Genomic DNA, 14,591 nt, shown 5'->3' with positions numbered 1-14,591 from the left:
CTCGTGCTGACAGGGAGACCTGCTTACCTTGGCCTCATCGTTGGTGAGGATGTTCTTGGTGGCCAGGTTCTGCAGGATACTCCTGATGTCGTATTCAATCACATAAGCCAGGTGGGGCTTGTAGAACTCAGTGATCTTGAGGAGATCCTCATGAGAGAAGGTTTGGATTACTTTAGGAAACTTGTGTGTTAAACCTGAAATGGAAAGAAAAAAGAAGAAAATTCAGCGATGTAGGTGTGATGGAGGCTCAGGGATGAGAATTTAGTCTGACATGACCACCTCTAACTAGTGGCCTTATCTATTCACACAGTAAATATGAGAGAATAACATCAATGACAGGCTGGACTGGTCTCATAACACAGTGGAGCTGCTGTGTATAAGAAAGGGCAGAGAAAACATTTTTTCAGAAGAGACTCTGATCCTTTAATATGAGTAGTGACGTCCTTTACATGTTCTAAAACTCTGTGATAGCCAGTATGGTTTGCTCGGTCAGTAATATCACTTCAAGAGAGGACCACCACATCAACATGATGATTAACAAGATGCTCAATCACTGACCACAAAGCTCAGGTTAGGCGGAGTGGATCTTTGACACACTGAATGAGCTCTGATCTCCAAGGCTCAAAGATCACAGCTGTCTCAGTCACCATAGTGTGGTCAGCTTCCAGCTCCAAAAGAAATGTCCATACCTGACTTTAAAGGAAACAGCAGCCTGTGGCGATCAAATTGAATGAAAGGTCCTTTCCAGTTACAGATCTGGTGCTTTATTTGCTCATCAAATTTAGTGAGAGTTCCATTCATCCATTTTCCAACCCGCTGAATCCGAACACAGGGTCACGGGGGTCTGCTGGAGCCAATCCCAGCCAACACAGGGCACAAGGCAGGAACAATCCCCAGGCTGGGCGCCATCCCACCACAGGGAACACACACACACACCCACACACCAAGCACACACTAGGGCCAATTTAGAATCACCAATCCACCTAACCTGCATGTCTTTGGACTGTGGGAGGAAACCGGAGCGCCCGGAGGAAACCCACGCAGACACGGGGAGAACATGCAAACTCCACGCAGGGAGGACCCGGGAAGTGAACCCAGGTCCCCAGATCTCCCAACTGCGAGGCAGCAGCGCTATCCTCTGGTGATCAAATTGAATCAAAGGTCCCTTCCAGTTACAGGTCCAGTGATTTATTTTCTCATCAGATTTAACCAGAGTTCAAGTTGGGTTTCAAGCCTAAAACATGAATGTCCTTTTGGGTTCCTTTATTGTGTGAAGGCGTCTCCACAGACATGTCAGTTCATCCTTAAATTATGTCTTCATTCTCAGATGACTCAAATGACTACAATGTTAGTAGAGCTACAGTTTTGCCCTTCATTTTACTGTTCAGGTGGTGGTAGTGCAGTCGGCTTTCTGCTCCTCTTCTTATTCTGATGAATTATCAGGCCTTGTGTGCCACAGAATGCCAAGCCAAATGGGACAATGCCAATGTGTCCTACAGTGGAGTGGAGCTACTGGTGCACATCACAACCAACTTCTGCTCCAGCAGTAAATGTTGTTTTTTCCCAACTTTAACGCCCCAACACTTTTATCAGTGTATGTGTGTGCATTATGATTTTGTGAAGTTTGTAATTGTGTTTAACCTGTGAACTTGTTACAGCACTCTAAGCCTGCAGTCCGTGAAGAGCAACAGACAAAATAAACTGAAATATTGACTTCCACAGGATCTGCCTGTCAGTTTATATCCAATTACTGAGGTTCTGCTGGTCGGCTTTCCCAAGTTTGAAGAGTGAGGTGAGTGGCAATTCAATGTCATGTGATGTTGATGCATCCAATCTGCTTGGCGTCCTATTTTTCACGTCTTCTATCAGCCAATTAAAATGCACACACAGCAATGGTGAAGATGAGGCCCAATTGGCAGAGTTGGCTTTTGTGGATAATTTTCATAATAAGTTTGGTGCCTCTTTTGTATATCAGGTGATTTTTAAAGTCACCTTATTGTTGTCTGAACAGTTGCTTAATGAATCCTGCAAATGAGGGAATAAAGGGCACTAACAAGCCTGCCTCGCTTGCCTTTTACTGGTACAAATTTACTTAGCTGTACATTTACATTAGTAATAAACCAGAAGAGCATTTAAAGGTAAAGGTGTTCAGGAGTCAAATGGGGTCTCTGTCTCTCTCTCTCTCGTGTTTTCAGATTCATCATGTAGATGTCCTGACTAAGGCCCTTCTCCCCCGATCGCTCAGTTTAGATGGCCGGACAGCTCTAGGAAGAGTCCTGGTGGTTTCGAATTTCTTCCACTTACGGATAATGGAGGCCACTGTGCTCATTGGGATCTTCAAAGCAGCAGAAATTTTTCTGTAACCTTGCCCAGATTTGTGCCTCGAGACAATCCTGTCTCGGAGGTCTACAGACAATTCCTTTGACTTCATGCTTGGTTTGTGCTCTGACATGAACTGTCAACTGTGGGACCTTATATAGACAGGTGTGTGCCTTTCCAAATCATGTCCAGTCAACTGAATTTACCACAGGTGGACTCCAATGAAGCTGCAGAAACATCTCAAGGATGATCAGGGGAAACAGGAAGAACCTGAGCTCAATTTGGAGCTTCACAGCAAAGGCTGTGAATACTTATGTACATGTGCTTTCTCAATTTTTTTATTTTTAATAAATTTGCAAAAACCTCAAGTAAAGTTTGTTCACGCTGTCATTATGGGGTGTTGTGTGTAGAATTCTGAGGAAAAAAAATGAATTTAGTCCATTTTGGAATAAGGCTGTAACATAACAAAATGTGGAAAAAGTGATGTGCTGTGAATACTTTCCGGATGCACTGTATATATATCTATATCTATATATATACTGTCAAATAATGCAAAGAGTACGCGACACGTGTTTCGCCCTCATTCTGGGCCCATCAGGTGTACACACTCCACTGCACTCCCTCTCGGGAATCGAACCTCGGACTTCAGCGCTAGAGGCAAAGCCCCTAACGTTGCACCACGGCGTGTGGTTCGTTTATTTGACAGCATGTAGATCGGGGTAATTACATTCACGGCATTCGTAGTCTGTGTCACAATCTGATTGTAATGCGGATGTTAGCAGACTTGCTGGCCAACCACAAGCGTTACCTGGTAGGTAACCACCCATACAATCAGATTGTGACACAGACTACGAATGCCATGAATATATATATATATATATACTAGACATTAGAACAGTAGTCCATAAACATTAGTAGGAACAGTCTATATTAAATGGCAAGGGACCTTTTACTTCATTAAATTTTTTCCATAAAATGCCTGTAATTTTCTGACAGTAATACTGGCTTTGCTGCCCGTAATATGCGTTTAATTATCTGTCACAACAGTGCACAATCAGTAGATTTTCACCAGCAACTGATGTAATGTGCGTGAAAATAAATCTACTTGTACTTTACACTTGACCGGGCCAAGCTTCTTAATTGCAAATCTGACATCCTCAGAGTGAACACTTGCACAACAATGGGGAAGCTGGTCTCCGCGTCTCAGTACCCGATTGGATTTTTCGTGCGTTATGTTTTAGGTCTTACCTCATTTACCGAAATCTGATTGGATCTGCCACGTGATATTTTATAGGTCCCGCCCTCTTTGTCTTGTGTGACGCGTCAGGCAGACTTTGGAGCATCTGCTTTGAAGCATCGCACCATGCCCCGTGCATGCGCACTTCACCAGAAGACACACACACACGGACACTGGACACACACAGGGGTTTTATTAAAGAGGATATATATATATTTGCAGCTGGAGATCCACAAAGGGAGAAAATGAATCACATATAAGTAGTTTTTATTCCTGAGCTTTATATATATATATATATATATATATATATATATATATATATATATATATATATATAATACCAAAAATAACCAGAGGCAAAAAGAAAACACATCTTAACAGATCACAGTGATGTAATATGCATGGAGCTTCGCTCTTTCAGGAATATATTGATTTATTTTAAACGAAATTCAATTCAATGAGTTCAGTTCAAATGTATTGTTATGTGTATAAAATACGATGGGTGGCACGGTGGCACAGTGGTAGTGCTGCTGCCTTGCAGTTAGGAGATCTGGGTTTGCTTCCCAGGTCCTCCCTGTGTGGAGTTTGCATGTTCTCCCTGTGTCTGCGTGGGTTTCCTCCCAAAGACATGCAGGTTAGGTTGATTGGCGATTCTAAATTGGCCGCTGTGTGTGTGTCCAATGGTGGGTAGGTGCCCTGCCTGGGATTGGTTCCCTGCCCTGGGATTGGCTCCAGCAGACCCCCGGGACCCTGTGTTCAGATTCAGTGGGTTGGAAAGTCTTATGTAAGATAAGATAAATCTTTATTGTCATTGTCACTTTTACAAAGGAACAACAAAATTGAAGTTGGTGTCAACTCAGTGTGAGGCATAAAAATTAAAAAACAACAAAAGAATAGTAATGAGTGCATTACAAATATATACAAATTGCACTTGTTAAATGTACAAATTGCACTGGTTGACTTAAGGTCTATATTGCACATTTAGAGAATGATACGGAGCAGTTTAATTTGAGTTCAGGGCTATGATTGCTTTTGGATAAAAGCTGTTTTTAAGGCGGTTTCTCTTTTCATTGCTCTATATCTCTTGCCCGATGGCAAAAGCCGGAAGAGGCAATGACCAGGATGTGATGAATCCTGTAAAATGTCTATTGCTTTTTTGCATCATCGGGAGGTGTAGATTTGTTCCAGAGTGGGGAGGGTACAGCCAATTGTTCTCTCTGCTGTCCTGACATCCCTGCGGGGCGCTTTCCTTTCTGAGGAAGTGCAGCTGCCGTACCACACACACAGTCCGCACATGAACACACTCACGATGGAACACTGATAAAAGGAAAGGAGCAGATTTTTGGGGAGATGGTTCTTTCTGAGGATTCTCACAAAATACAGTCTCTGCTGCGTCTTCTTCAGCAGCTCCTTGGTGTTGGCACACCAGGTCAGGTCAACCTCCAGCTCAAAGCCCAGAAACCTGAACATCATTACCCTCTCCACACAGGCACCGCCAATGATGAGTGGCTGGATGTCAGTTTTGTTTTTTTAAATGTCAATAACAAGCTCCTTCGTTTTTGTGGTGTTGAGGAGCAGATTATTGAATTTGCACCACTCTGACAGCCACTCGACCTCGTCCCTGTATGCCAGCTCACCCTCCCTGCCAGAGATGAGCCCGACCACCGTTGTGTCATCAGCAAACTTTATGATCTTGTTGCTGTGGTGAATGGGGACATAGTCATATGTGTAGAGGGTGTAGAGGAGCGGGCTGAGCACACAACCCAGTTTTCATTATGCAGCCCACTGAGAATCTCAATCTGCTAGCTATGGAAAATAACAACATAGAATGTAATGAGCAAAGAAGTAAGCACAGTTTAGGAAAAAAAAAGGAAATTAGGAAAAAAAATATAATTTTAGTGGACATCTGTGTGTTATTCAAAGCCATGGTAGAACATAACCACAGAAGAAACAGAACTGCAAGAAAACAAGTAGAACACAAGTGGGACGTGGAGGGAGCAAGAACTTGGGGGTTGTTGGGGTTGTAATTGCAGGAGGGTGGGCCACCGCTGCTACCTGAGCAAGAAATGTATCCCTGCTTTGACAGAACAGTACCAGGAATCTCTAATAATAAAAATGTTATTTCCAGTATGCTTTTGTTGTCCATTCGTCCATCCATTTTCTGCCACTTATCTAGGTCTAAGTCAAGGGAACAGTAGTCTAGGCAAAAATGCTGAAACATCTCTTTTCTGTTCCGTTCAAATCTTCCAGGACACTGTGAGGTTCCCGGGTCAGCTGAGAGATATAATCTTTCCAGCATGTCCTGGGTTTCTGAGGTGTCCTCGTGGTTGGGCATGCCTGAAAGAGCTTCCCAAAGAGGTGTCCAGAAGGTGTCCTAATCAGATATCTGAACCATCACAACCTGCTCTTTTGAATGTGGAGGAACAGCAGTTCTACTATGAGATCCTCCTAAATGTCTTCACCCTCTCTCTATAGCTGAGCCCAGACACTCTGCAAAAGAAAATAACTTCTGCCATTTGTATCCACAGTCTAGTTCTTTCATTCACTATGTAAAGCTTGTGACCAGAGATAATGACAGGAATGTAGATCCACCAGTTTCCTGAGAGCTCTGCTTTTCACATCTCTCGTCAATATGACTCACCGGTACCACATCTACATAACTGCAGACACCACTCTGATCCACCTGTCAATCTCCTGCTTACTTCTTTCCTCATTTGTGAACAAGAACCTGAGATACTTAAACTCCTCCACATGAGGCAGCACCTCATCCCCTACTGGAGACGGCACTCCACCCTGTTCCAGCTCAGAATCATGACCTCAGACTTGGAGGCGCTGATCCTCATCCTGACCGCTTCACACTTGACTGCAAGCAACCCCACATCACGATGAAGCCAGCAGGACCACATCATCTTGAAAAAACAGAGATGTGATCCTGAGGTCATCGAACTGAACACCATTCTCTCCTTGACTGAACCTAGAAATTCTGCCCATAAAAATTATGAACTAAATTCAGTGACAAATGGCAGCCCTGGGGGAGTCACACACACCAGGATTGAGTCTGATTTACTGTCGACAATGCAGACCAAGGTGTCACTCCAATTGCACAAGGACAGAATAGCCCACAACAGTGGGCCCAGTACCCCATACTGTCAAGGCACCCCCAAAGGGCTATAGTTGGGTGTTGTGACGATCATTCTTCAGAAATGGAAAAGTCACGTTTGTTTAATCTGAAACCTTTGCCACTTCAATGTGGATGTATTCAGTAAGTTTTAGGGCTTTTTTTCACTTTAGGACACCAGTACTCTTCACCTCCATTATAAAAGGCAAGAACATGCTACGTATTTATTAAGGTTTATTAAATATGATTCACTTTAGAGTGAAATTTCATGTGGCAAACTAAGATACACAATGACTGTGAAGAAATAAATTTGACTTGAAAAATATTGAAATTATCCTTTAAAGGTGAATAACATCCTAGTTTGTCCTACAGTCATCTTCATCATGACCATCAATGACTTTCTTAACCTAACCCCCTTGGACCTTTGTCAACTGCCTTCTGTAGTGTACGGGGGGATTCAGGACAGCTGAACCGGTGGGTCTTTTCAATTATTCCTACTCTGAAAATTTCCTCCAAACCAAAGCGTTCACCTTCTGTTAACCTATTATTGCTTATTTTGAAGTACATGCAAGACCCACTGAACATTTTTGTGACAATGACAATTGGATTCACTCTTAGTTTGGCCAGGAGCTTACCCATCTGCTCAGGGTGGTCTCCTCCTTCATTGTTGGGATGGTAACAGAGCTGAACAGGTTATTGTATGTCTGTCAGTTATTACTCTTCTCTTCTTTCTGGTAGTTCAGTTAAAGGAGACCCACTCTGGGTCTTCAGTCCTGCTGAAGGTGCCAGGTATCAGAGATGACATCTTATCCTACAAGGTGCTCTGAACTGCCGGACATTGATAATTCTGTTGACTAGATGGTTTTGAGCACTCGCCTTGTGCTTATATCTGACCATAACCTACTAGCTGTCTAGACCCCATCTCCCCCATCTCCCCCATCACCACTCTAGTTTTGCACAGTGTCTTTCTGAAGGTTCATCCAGGTGAGTCCCTCCAGTTCTTTGCTTCAACACTGGTATGCAGCCACTATAACTCATTTCCATACTATACATGTAGCTTTCTGACAACTGTTTCAAGTATACGGGATTACCTCGGTGGTCCACATACCTTTTTCACACATAAACACAGATATTTTGGACATATATATATATATATATATATATATATATATATATATATATATATATATATATATATTTACACATACACAAACACACTATATGCAAAATAGTCCTTGTCTTAAGCTGGGGCTCACCACACAAGCAGTCAGGAGGGAAGTCAAACCTAACGACTACAGTTGTTTGAACTTATCACCTTGACTAGGACATTGCAAAATACACAACTCAAATACATTTTAGCACAATTTCTCATTGCGAGTGACATGTGCCACATTCTGAAAGCCAATAATGTGATGCCTGGTGTTTAGTATGGCAAGTTCTGCAGTAATCTCAGTCCTTTCATTTTCTTTTCTCCCTTCTCTGCTGGTGTGATAAGCACAAGACAAGCATCTCTCTTTCCTTCTTTACTTGCAGTCTCATTGTATGCCTTTTACTTGTGGAGGAGAGCTCATTGATTGTCAACTCTTTCAAATACAAAGAAGAGTCCAGGCCTACAACAGGGTGACTCTCAGAGCAGTCTGACTGAGTCACTGGGGATGTCAAACTGCACGACTGGCATCATGAGAGGGTCTTGTAACTCTCCCTGACTTGCTAAGGTTATGCAAATGAAGGCTTTCAGAATTTAAATTACAAATCTTTATTTCAGCTGTGTTACATTTTTGAGAGTGAGTTTAGCTTACCATGTAATGTCAGACATTACACTCGACTGAAGTCGGGCCCTCCACACTCACTAGTCAGCCCACCACACTCATAGCAGGTGTGTTTTTGTGTTTATTTTTTGTGTTTATTTCTCATTTAGCTATGGCTGTAATTGTAGCCTACTTTTAGCAGTTTCATGAAAAACACTCCAATTCAATTTATATATTTTTTATATGATGCTTTGAATAAACGTCTTCAAAATGAACTGTGATAACCTAAAGATCAGTAAACAATACTTTAAAGTCGTTACAGTGCAGCATTCCTTGTAGTGAGTTCAGTTGCTTTATTTGTAAATTAAGAAAGGTTGCCCCTTATTTTATAGAAAAGAGAGATGGACAGGTAACACAAAAATAAACAGAACGGGTGAAAAGAAAACTGAACGAGAGTGCTTTAAAATGTCTGAGTAATCCTGCCTGATATGCTGTGCTCTTCTTATGTGGATTACCTGTAGAAAGAGGCAGCACAAAGCCCCCCGACTCCGGACCCTCTTTGATGGCGTCACACTGAGCTCGCACTGAGGCCTACTTTGTGAATGGCTGTGTTTTTAAAGGTCGCTCTCATCTGAAAGTTGTGGTGTTTCATGTGTGTCTTTTAAGGAGCGCTGCAGAAGCACCAAGAGCAGAAAGTAAAAGAGATGATAATAAAAGAGCACACTAATATGACATGAACTTACTGTTAACAGCACATATGGAACATTTAAACAACATTCAACAAGTTGTAAAAGCTCTGCTCAGTGACAATCAGATGTGAACTCACAAAGATTAAAACACAAACAGCAAGATTCCCACACACAGTGATAGAAGTCAGCAGTCCACACACTCAACATTCACAAAGTAAATAATATGCCAAAAAAAATAATAACACACACAAGGAATTTGGTTTTGTGCATAAAGTGTGTGTCTTTCAAACTGTTTGGGATGAAGATTTTGAAATTCAAGGAGAAAGTCTTCATGTTTTACTCACCAGACAGAGCAGCAATGTCTTTCTCAGATCTTCCTTTAATGGAGATCATTGACACAAACTTCTTACACAAGCCGTCTTCACTCATCTTTAGGTTTTGTGGTTTAAATGACTGTTTGTTTCTTCTAAAGGCTCCTTTCACCAAAGTTCAAGTGAGCTCTCAGCAGGCTAGGACTGTGGAAACAAAACAGAGAGGACATTAAAATTAAAATAATGACAACAGCTGAGTAGGGAGAACGGCAGACTTAGGTGTGTCACTCATTTGAACACTTAAAGGACGTGATCTCCATGTGAAGGTCAACAAACATCTGAGCTTTTAGAAACTTAACAAGAGACTCAGGAGCTGAACTCCAGTTGTGAACCCCAAGGAAGAAAACAATAAAACATTTTTGTGACATGTCAACTTAATGACCGTGTCCTCTCTGATCAGTCTGGAGCCCTTTAAGTTTCTCCAGTTGATGTGGGAGCCTGCAGGGTTGAAGTCACAGGAGGTTGTCCTCACATTGTATGACAGTCTTAACACCTTTGGTGGAAACCAAGCTGTTGCAACTACACAGAGAAGCTTCACTTTCAATGTCAATCACAATAAATGAAAAAGTAACAACCTCTGTTAGAATCGGAATTATAAAATCAGATAGATTACTTTTCATTAATTGATATTTCATTACCTTATTAATAACTTCACTTCATAAACAGAAATATGGTTTCATTTTTCACTTCCTCAAAAATGTCCCTCCCTTGAGGCATTCATAGATGTTCAATACAATGTGCTGTGAAGACCCAGCAGTTGTTCATCTTTTGGCAATGATGAACCGGAATATTTTCCCTTTGACATCTAGCAGTGAGATTTCTCGGAAGTGGTCAATCCTGCCAAATTCAGTTCTTTAGGAACAAAGTGTCCCTCTGGAAGAAAAAGTAGAAACATCAGTCTTGAACACTGGCAGAGTGTCTACAACAGCTTAGATATCCTCCTCAGAGCCTGTAGACAGTTTTTGTACGTCTTATACATGGTGCCCGATAGTCCTGGTGCAGATCCTGCTTGAGCTTTTTTCCACTACTGCCCTTACTTCTTCATTGGTGAAATCTGCTGTGCTGTAAGGGGTGTGTGGTTTAAAATTGGTAATCGAAGAGGGCATTCCATGCTGGGTTCCCCATGTGCTGCTGCTACCTTGTCTACAACTTCTTCCTTACAGCTCACCAGTTTCCCACTTTTTAGCTTTTCCAGGAGTTTGTCTATGAACTGAAAGGTGTTCTTGTAAAAGGCTTTCCTCTGTCGCTACTCCTCTATTTTCTTTTTCCAGATCATTTCTGTATCATTGAATGCTCCAAACATCCTCCTCCTCTGCCCTACCTTAGAGCTTAGCTGGCTCAGGGCTTCCTTTTCTGCATCATCTGCTTTTTGACACTTTTTCTTGAGTGTCCTTAGCTTATGCAGCCTTTCACTGTCTCCTCCTGGGACCTGCTGATAGCTCGATTGTCTTACCTTCCTTCAAGCCAAAGGCATCACCACATGCCTGACACACAACCTGTACCATGGCATTAATTTTCTTTGGTATCATCTCCTTTCAGGCTGCTATCCAATATAATATATATGTCTTCATCCAATTGTGCCCATTTACGATCTGCTGCTGGTTGTAAATTCAGCCATGACTTTCTCTCTATATCCACTATGACTTCAGATTCAGCATCTCGTCTTGTGCTCTGAGCAGATTCAGCAAAGAGGTCCCGGGCTCTGTGGTTTGCCCCCTGGTCCTGTTCCTCCATTGACTTTCAAGTCTTACTAAGAGTTGGCTTTCTGAGTGATAACAAGTGCTTTGCATGGTTGAATTTGCTCATTGCACTTGGACTTACTGTACCTTGGTGAATCTTTTCACCTCATTTATTCTTGAAGACTCTTGTCACATCCAAACGTGTACTCTTGTACTGTATCTTGTAAGGAACCTCAAGCATAGGTGGCAATGAAGGCTTGACTGGTAAGTCCATTATATCATTCTTTGCCATAGGTGCATCTGACTTGGATATTTGGGAAAATGATGTTTCATCTCATCTGTTGGCAGATAATTACAAGGACCGATATGTTTTTGAACTTCTCCAGGTTGTGATGGACCTTGTCCCCTTTTTGGAAATGACGGATATGCACTCCACGTCTAACATCAGTGTAAGTTTTTGTTTTCCCTTGAACGAAGATCATCAGCCTTGCAGTGAAGAGGATGAGGAAAGATATTAAGATGTATTTGTATTTTCTATGATGAAGGGGAAAACATGTGGTGTAATAGCATGTGGTGTTGAATGGTACATTGGACGACATTCTGAGAGAGTGCAGGTCTCCAGGGATTTGCTTGTAAGATAACAGACTGAATGAAGCCTTTGAGATCACATTGCAAACTTTCAATGCCCTGTTTGCAGTCAGATGGTATACAGAGATGTGTATGTGATGAATATTATATCACTTGTGTACAGAAAGGCTGCAGAGTCTGCAGATGTGAATTGACAGGTGTTGTCTGACACAAGAGTGTGCAGATTTCTGAATCTGATAAGACTGAGATAAGGAAATGTATGACATTTTGAGTGGAAATAGGAACAGTGAAGGTAACTTCTGGCCACTTGCAATGATAATCAGTCAGGGTTAGTGTATAACTATAATGCCAGACAGCTGTTCCAAATAGACCCCCAACATCTATTAACAGTTTTACTCAGGGTTCAGATGGAAATGGCACAGGTGTAGAAAAGGGAATTGACAGTTTTTTAACATGAACTTCAACCATGTCGTCTATCCCTGGCCACCAATAGAGATGACACACACGCACTGTCTACTTTACACATATCTTTGGTGACATAGACAAGTAAATACAACCAACATGTGACTCTGAGAGAAAGGAGCAATGAGACGAGCACCACAGAACACATAATCATCTTGTACACTGAATTCATCTCGTAATCAGAAATATAGACGTGTAACTGTATCAACAGCATTAAGAGAAGATGACTAACCATTGAGCTCACAGGACAGATAATTCACTGTAAAATGGAGAGGCAGAAGCAAACTCACCCAGTGGCAGGGCAGTTAGAGCAGGAGACTAAACCACCACAAAGTCAGCTGTTTTTTGGGGGATTTTATTGATTTTAAAAACAAATAAAATTTCATACAAATAAGTCAAGTTTTACAAGACTTGGTTCAAAACAAATCAAACTCCTATGAGAAAGAGAGCTAGGGCAGTAGAGTAAAACTTTAAGCTAGTAAAAATGAGTAAATATATAAATTAATAAATAGAGAAAAAGAAGAAAAAAAGGGGGAAGAATCTGCTTCCTCAATTTAAATACTTATTCTAAAATGTCATTGATTGGATCCTGCTATGTTGTAGAAAAGTTTTGTACAGATCCTCTAAGTGCGAATTTGATTTTTTCCAGCTTCAAATAATATAAAACATCAGTTACCCACTGACTTAAAAGAGGAGAGTTAGGATTCTTTCAGTTCAGCAAGATAAGTCTACGTGCCAATAGTGCAGTAAAGACAATTACAGTTTGTTTGTTCTTCTCCACTTAACGCCCCTCTGTGAGCCCACCAAACACAACTGTTAATGGATTAGGAGGGATTGTGACACCAAAGCTGTCTGAAAGGCATTTAAATCAAACAAATCACCAGATAATATTTATCCTTGTGTTCTTAAGGAGGCTAGTGAGTACAGATATAAACCCGTGACACATATTTTTAAGAAGTCACTGCACACTGGAGAGATTCCGAAGGATTGGAAAATGGCAAATATCATTATATAAAAAGGGTGACAGGGCAGATCCAAGCAACTATAGGCCAGTAAGTGTAACATGGATCACAGGAAAATTAAATGGATTAGCAGATAATTTGGAATCCGTTATATAATAATAATCCATCCATCCATTTTCCAACCCTCTGAATCCGAACACAGGGTCACGGGGGTCTGCTGGAGCCAATCCCAGCCAACACAGGGCACAAGGCAGGAACCAATCCCGGGCAGGGTGCCAACCCACCGCAGGACACACACAAACACACCCACACATCAAGCACACACTAAGGCCAATTTAGAATCACCAATCCACCTAACCTGCATGTCTTTGGACTGTGGGAGGAAACTGGAGCGCCCGGAGGAAACCCACGCAGACACGGGGAGAACATGCAAACTCCACACAGGGAGGACCCGGGAAGCGAACCCAGGTCCCCAGGTCTCCCAACTGCGAGGCAGCAGCGCTACCCACTGCGCCACCGTGCTGCCCTATAATAATAATAATAATAATAATAATAATAATACATTTTATTTATACAAGGCGCCTTTCAGAGAACTCAAGAACACCGAACAAACAATAAATAAATAAATAAATAAAAGAGACAATTATAAACAACTTAAAACATCAGAAAGTCTAAAAATTAAAACCAAAGAAAACTACGGTAATCATGAGGGAAAAGAAAAAGCCATTTTAAACAGATGTGTTTTAAGTTTACATTTGAAGGATGAATATGATTTGATATTTCAGAGATCCGCAGGTAATGAATTCCAGAGCTTGGGAGCAGAACGGCTGAAAGCTCTGCTCCCCATGGTGGTTAGACGGGTGGGAGGGACGGTCAGATGGATGGAGGAAGAGGATTTAAGGTTACGGGAGGGAATGGCAACATGAAGAAGGTCAGATTAATATTACGTAGGTGGAAGTAAGCAGACCGGGTGATGTTATTAATGTGACATTGGAAAGATAGAGGACTGTCGAGGATGACACCCAGACTCTTGACCTGAGATGATGGGGAAACAACAGAGTTATCAATAATAAGAGAAAGATTATTGGTTTTGGATAATGATGATTTTGAACCAATGAGGAGAACCTCAGTTTTGTCACTGTTTAATTTAAGAAAATTCGAAGAAAACCAGGATTTAATTTCAGCAATGCAGTCAATAAGCGAGGGTGGTGGAAAAGAGGAGATGGGTTTACCAGCAAGGTAGAGCTGGGTGTCAACAGCATAACAGTGAAAATTAATGTTATATTTGCGAAAAATATTGCCAAGAGGAAGAAGGTAAATAATAAAAAGAAGAGGCCCCAGGACAGAGCCCTGGGGCACACCAGAAGTAACAATGGTGGGTTGGGATGTGAAGATTTTAAGCTGTATGAACTGAGTGC

At 41.7% G+C, this 14,591-nt stretch overlaps 1 protein-coding gene across 6 annotated transcripts in view; it reads right to left on the bottom strand.

Moving 5' to 3' along the window:
- LOC114645172 (NACHT, LRR and PYD domains-containing protein 3-like) overlaps positions 1–14,591 on the bottom strand; it is a 92,798-nt gene that overhangs the window by 58,566 nt on the left and 19,641 nt on the right. For all 6 annotated transcript variants that reach the window (XM_051921786.1, XM_051921787.1, XM_051921790.1 and 3 more), the window contains exons 2-3: positions 9,456–9,626; positions 28–194 (exon numbers count right to left, since the gene is read on the bottom strand). In XM_051921786.1, coding sequence (XP_051777746.1) covers positions 28–194; positions 9,456–9,540 — 252 coding nt within the window. In that variant the 5' untranslated portion in view covers positions 9,541–9,626. The remainder of the gene's footprint in view (positions 1–27; positions 195–9,455; positions 9,627–14,591) is intronic.

Source organism: Erpetoichthys calabaricus, assembly GCF_900747795.2.
Source record: "Erpetoichthys calabaricus chromosome 1 unlocalized genomic scaffold, fErpCal1.3 SUPER_1_unloc_24, whole genome shotgun sequence".
NCBI lineage: Eukaryota > Metazoa > Chordata > Cladistia > Polypteriformes > Polypteridae > Erpetoichthys > Erpetoichthys calabaricus.
The sequence above is the reverse complement of the archived record's forward strand: the minus strand, read 5'-3'. Positions and strand labels throughout refer to the sequence as shown.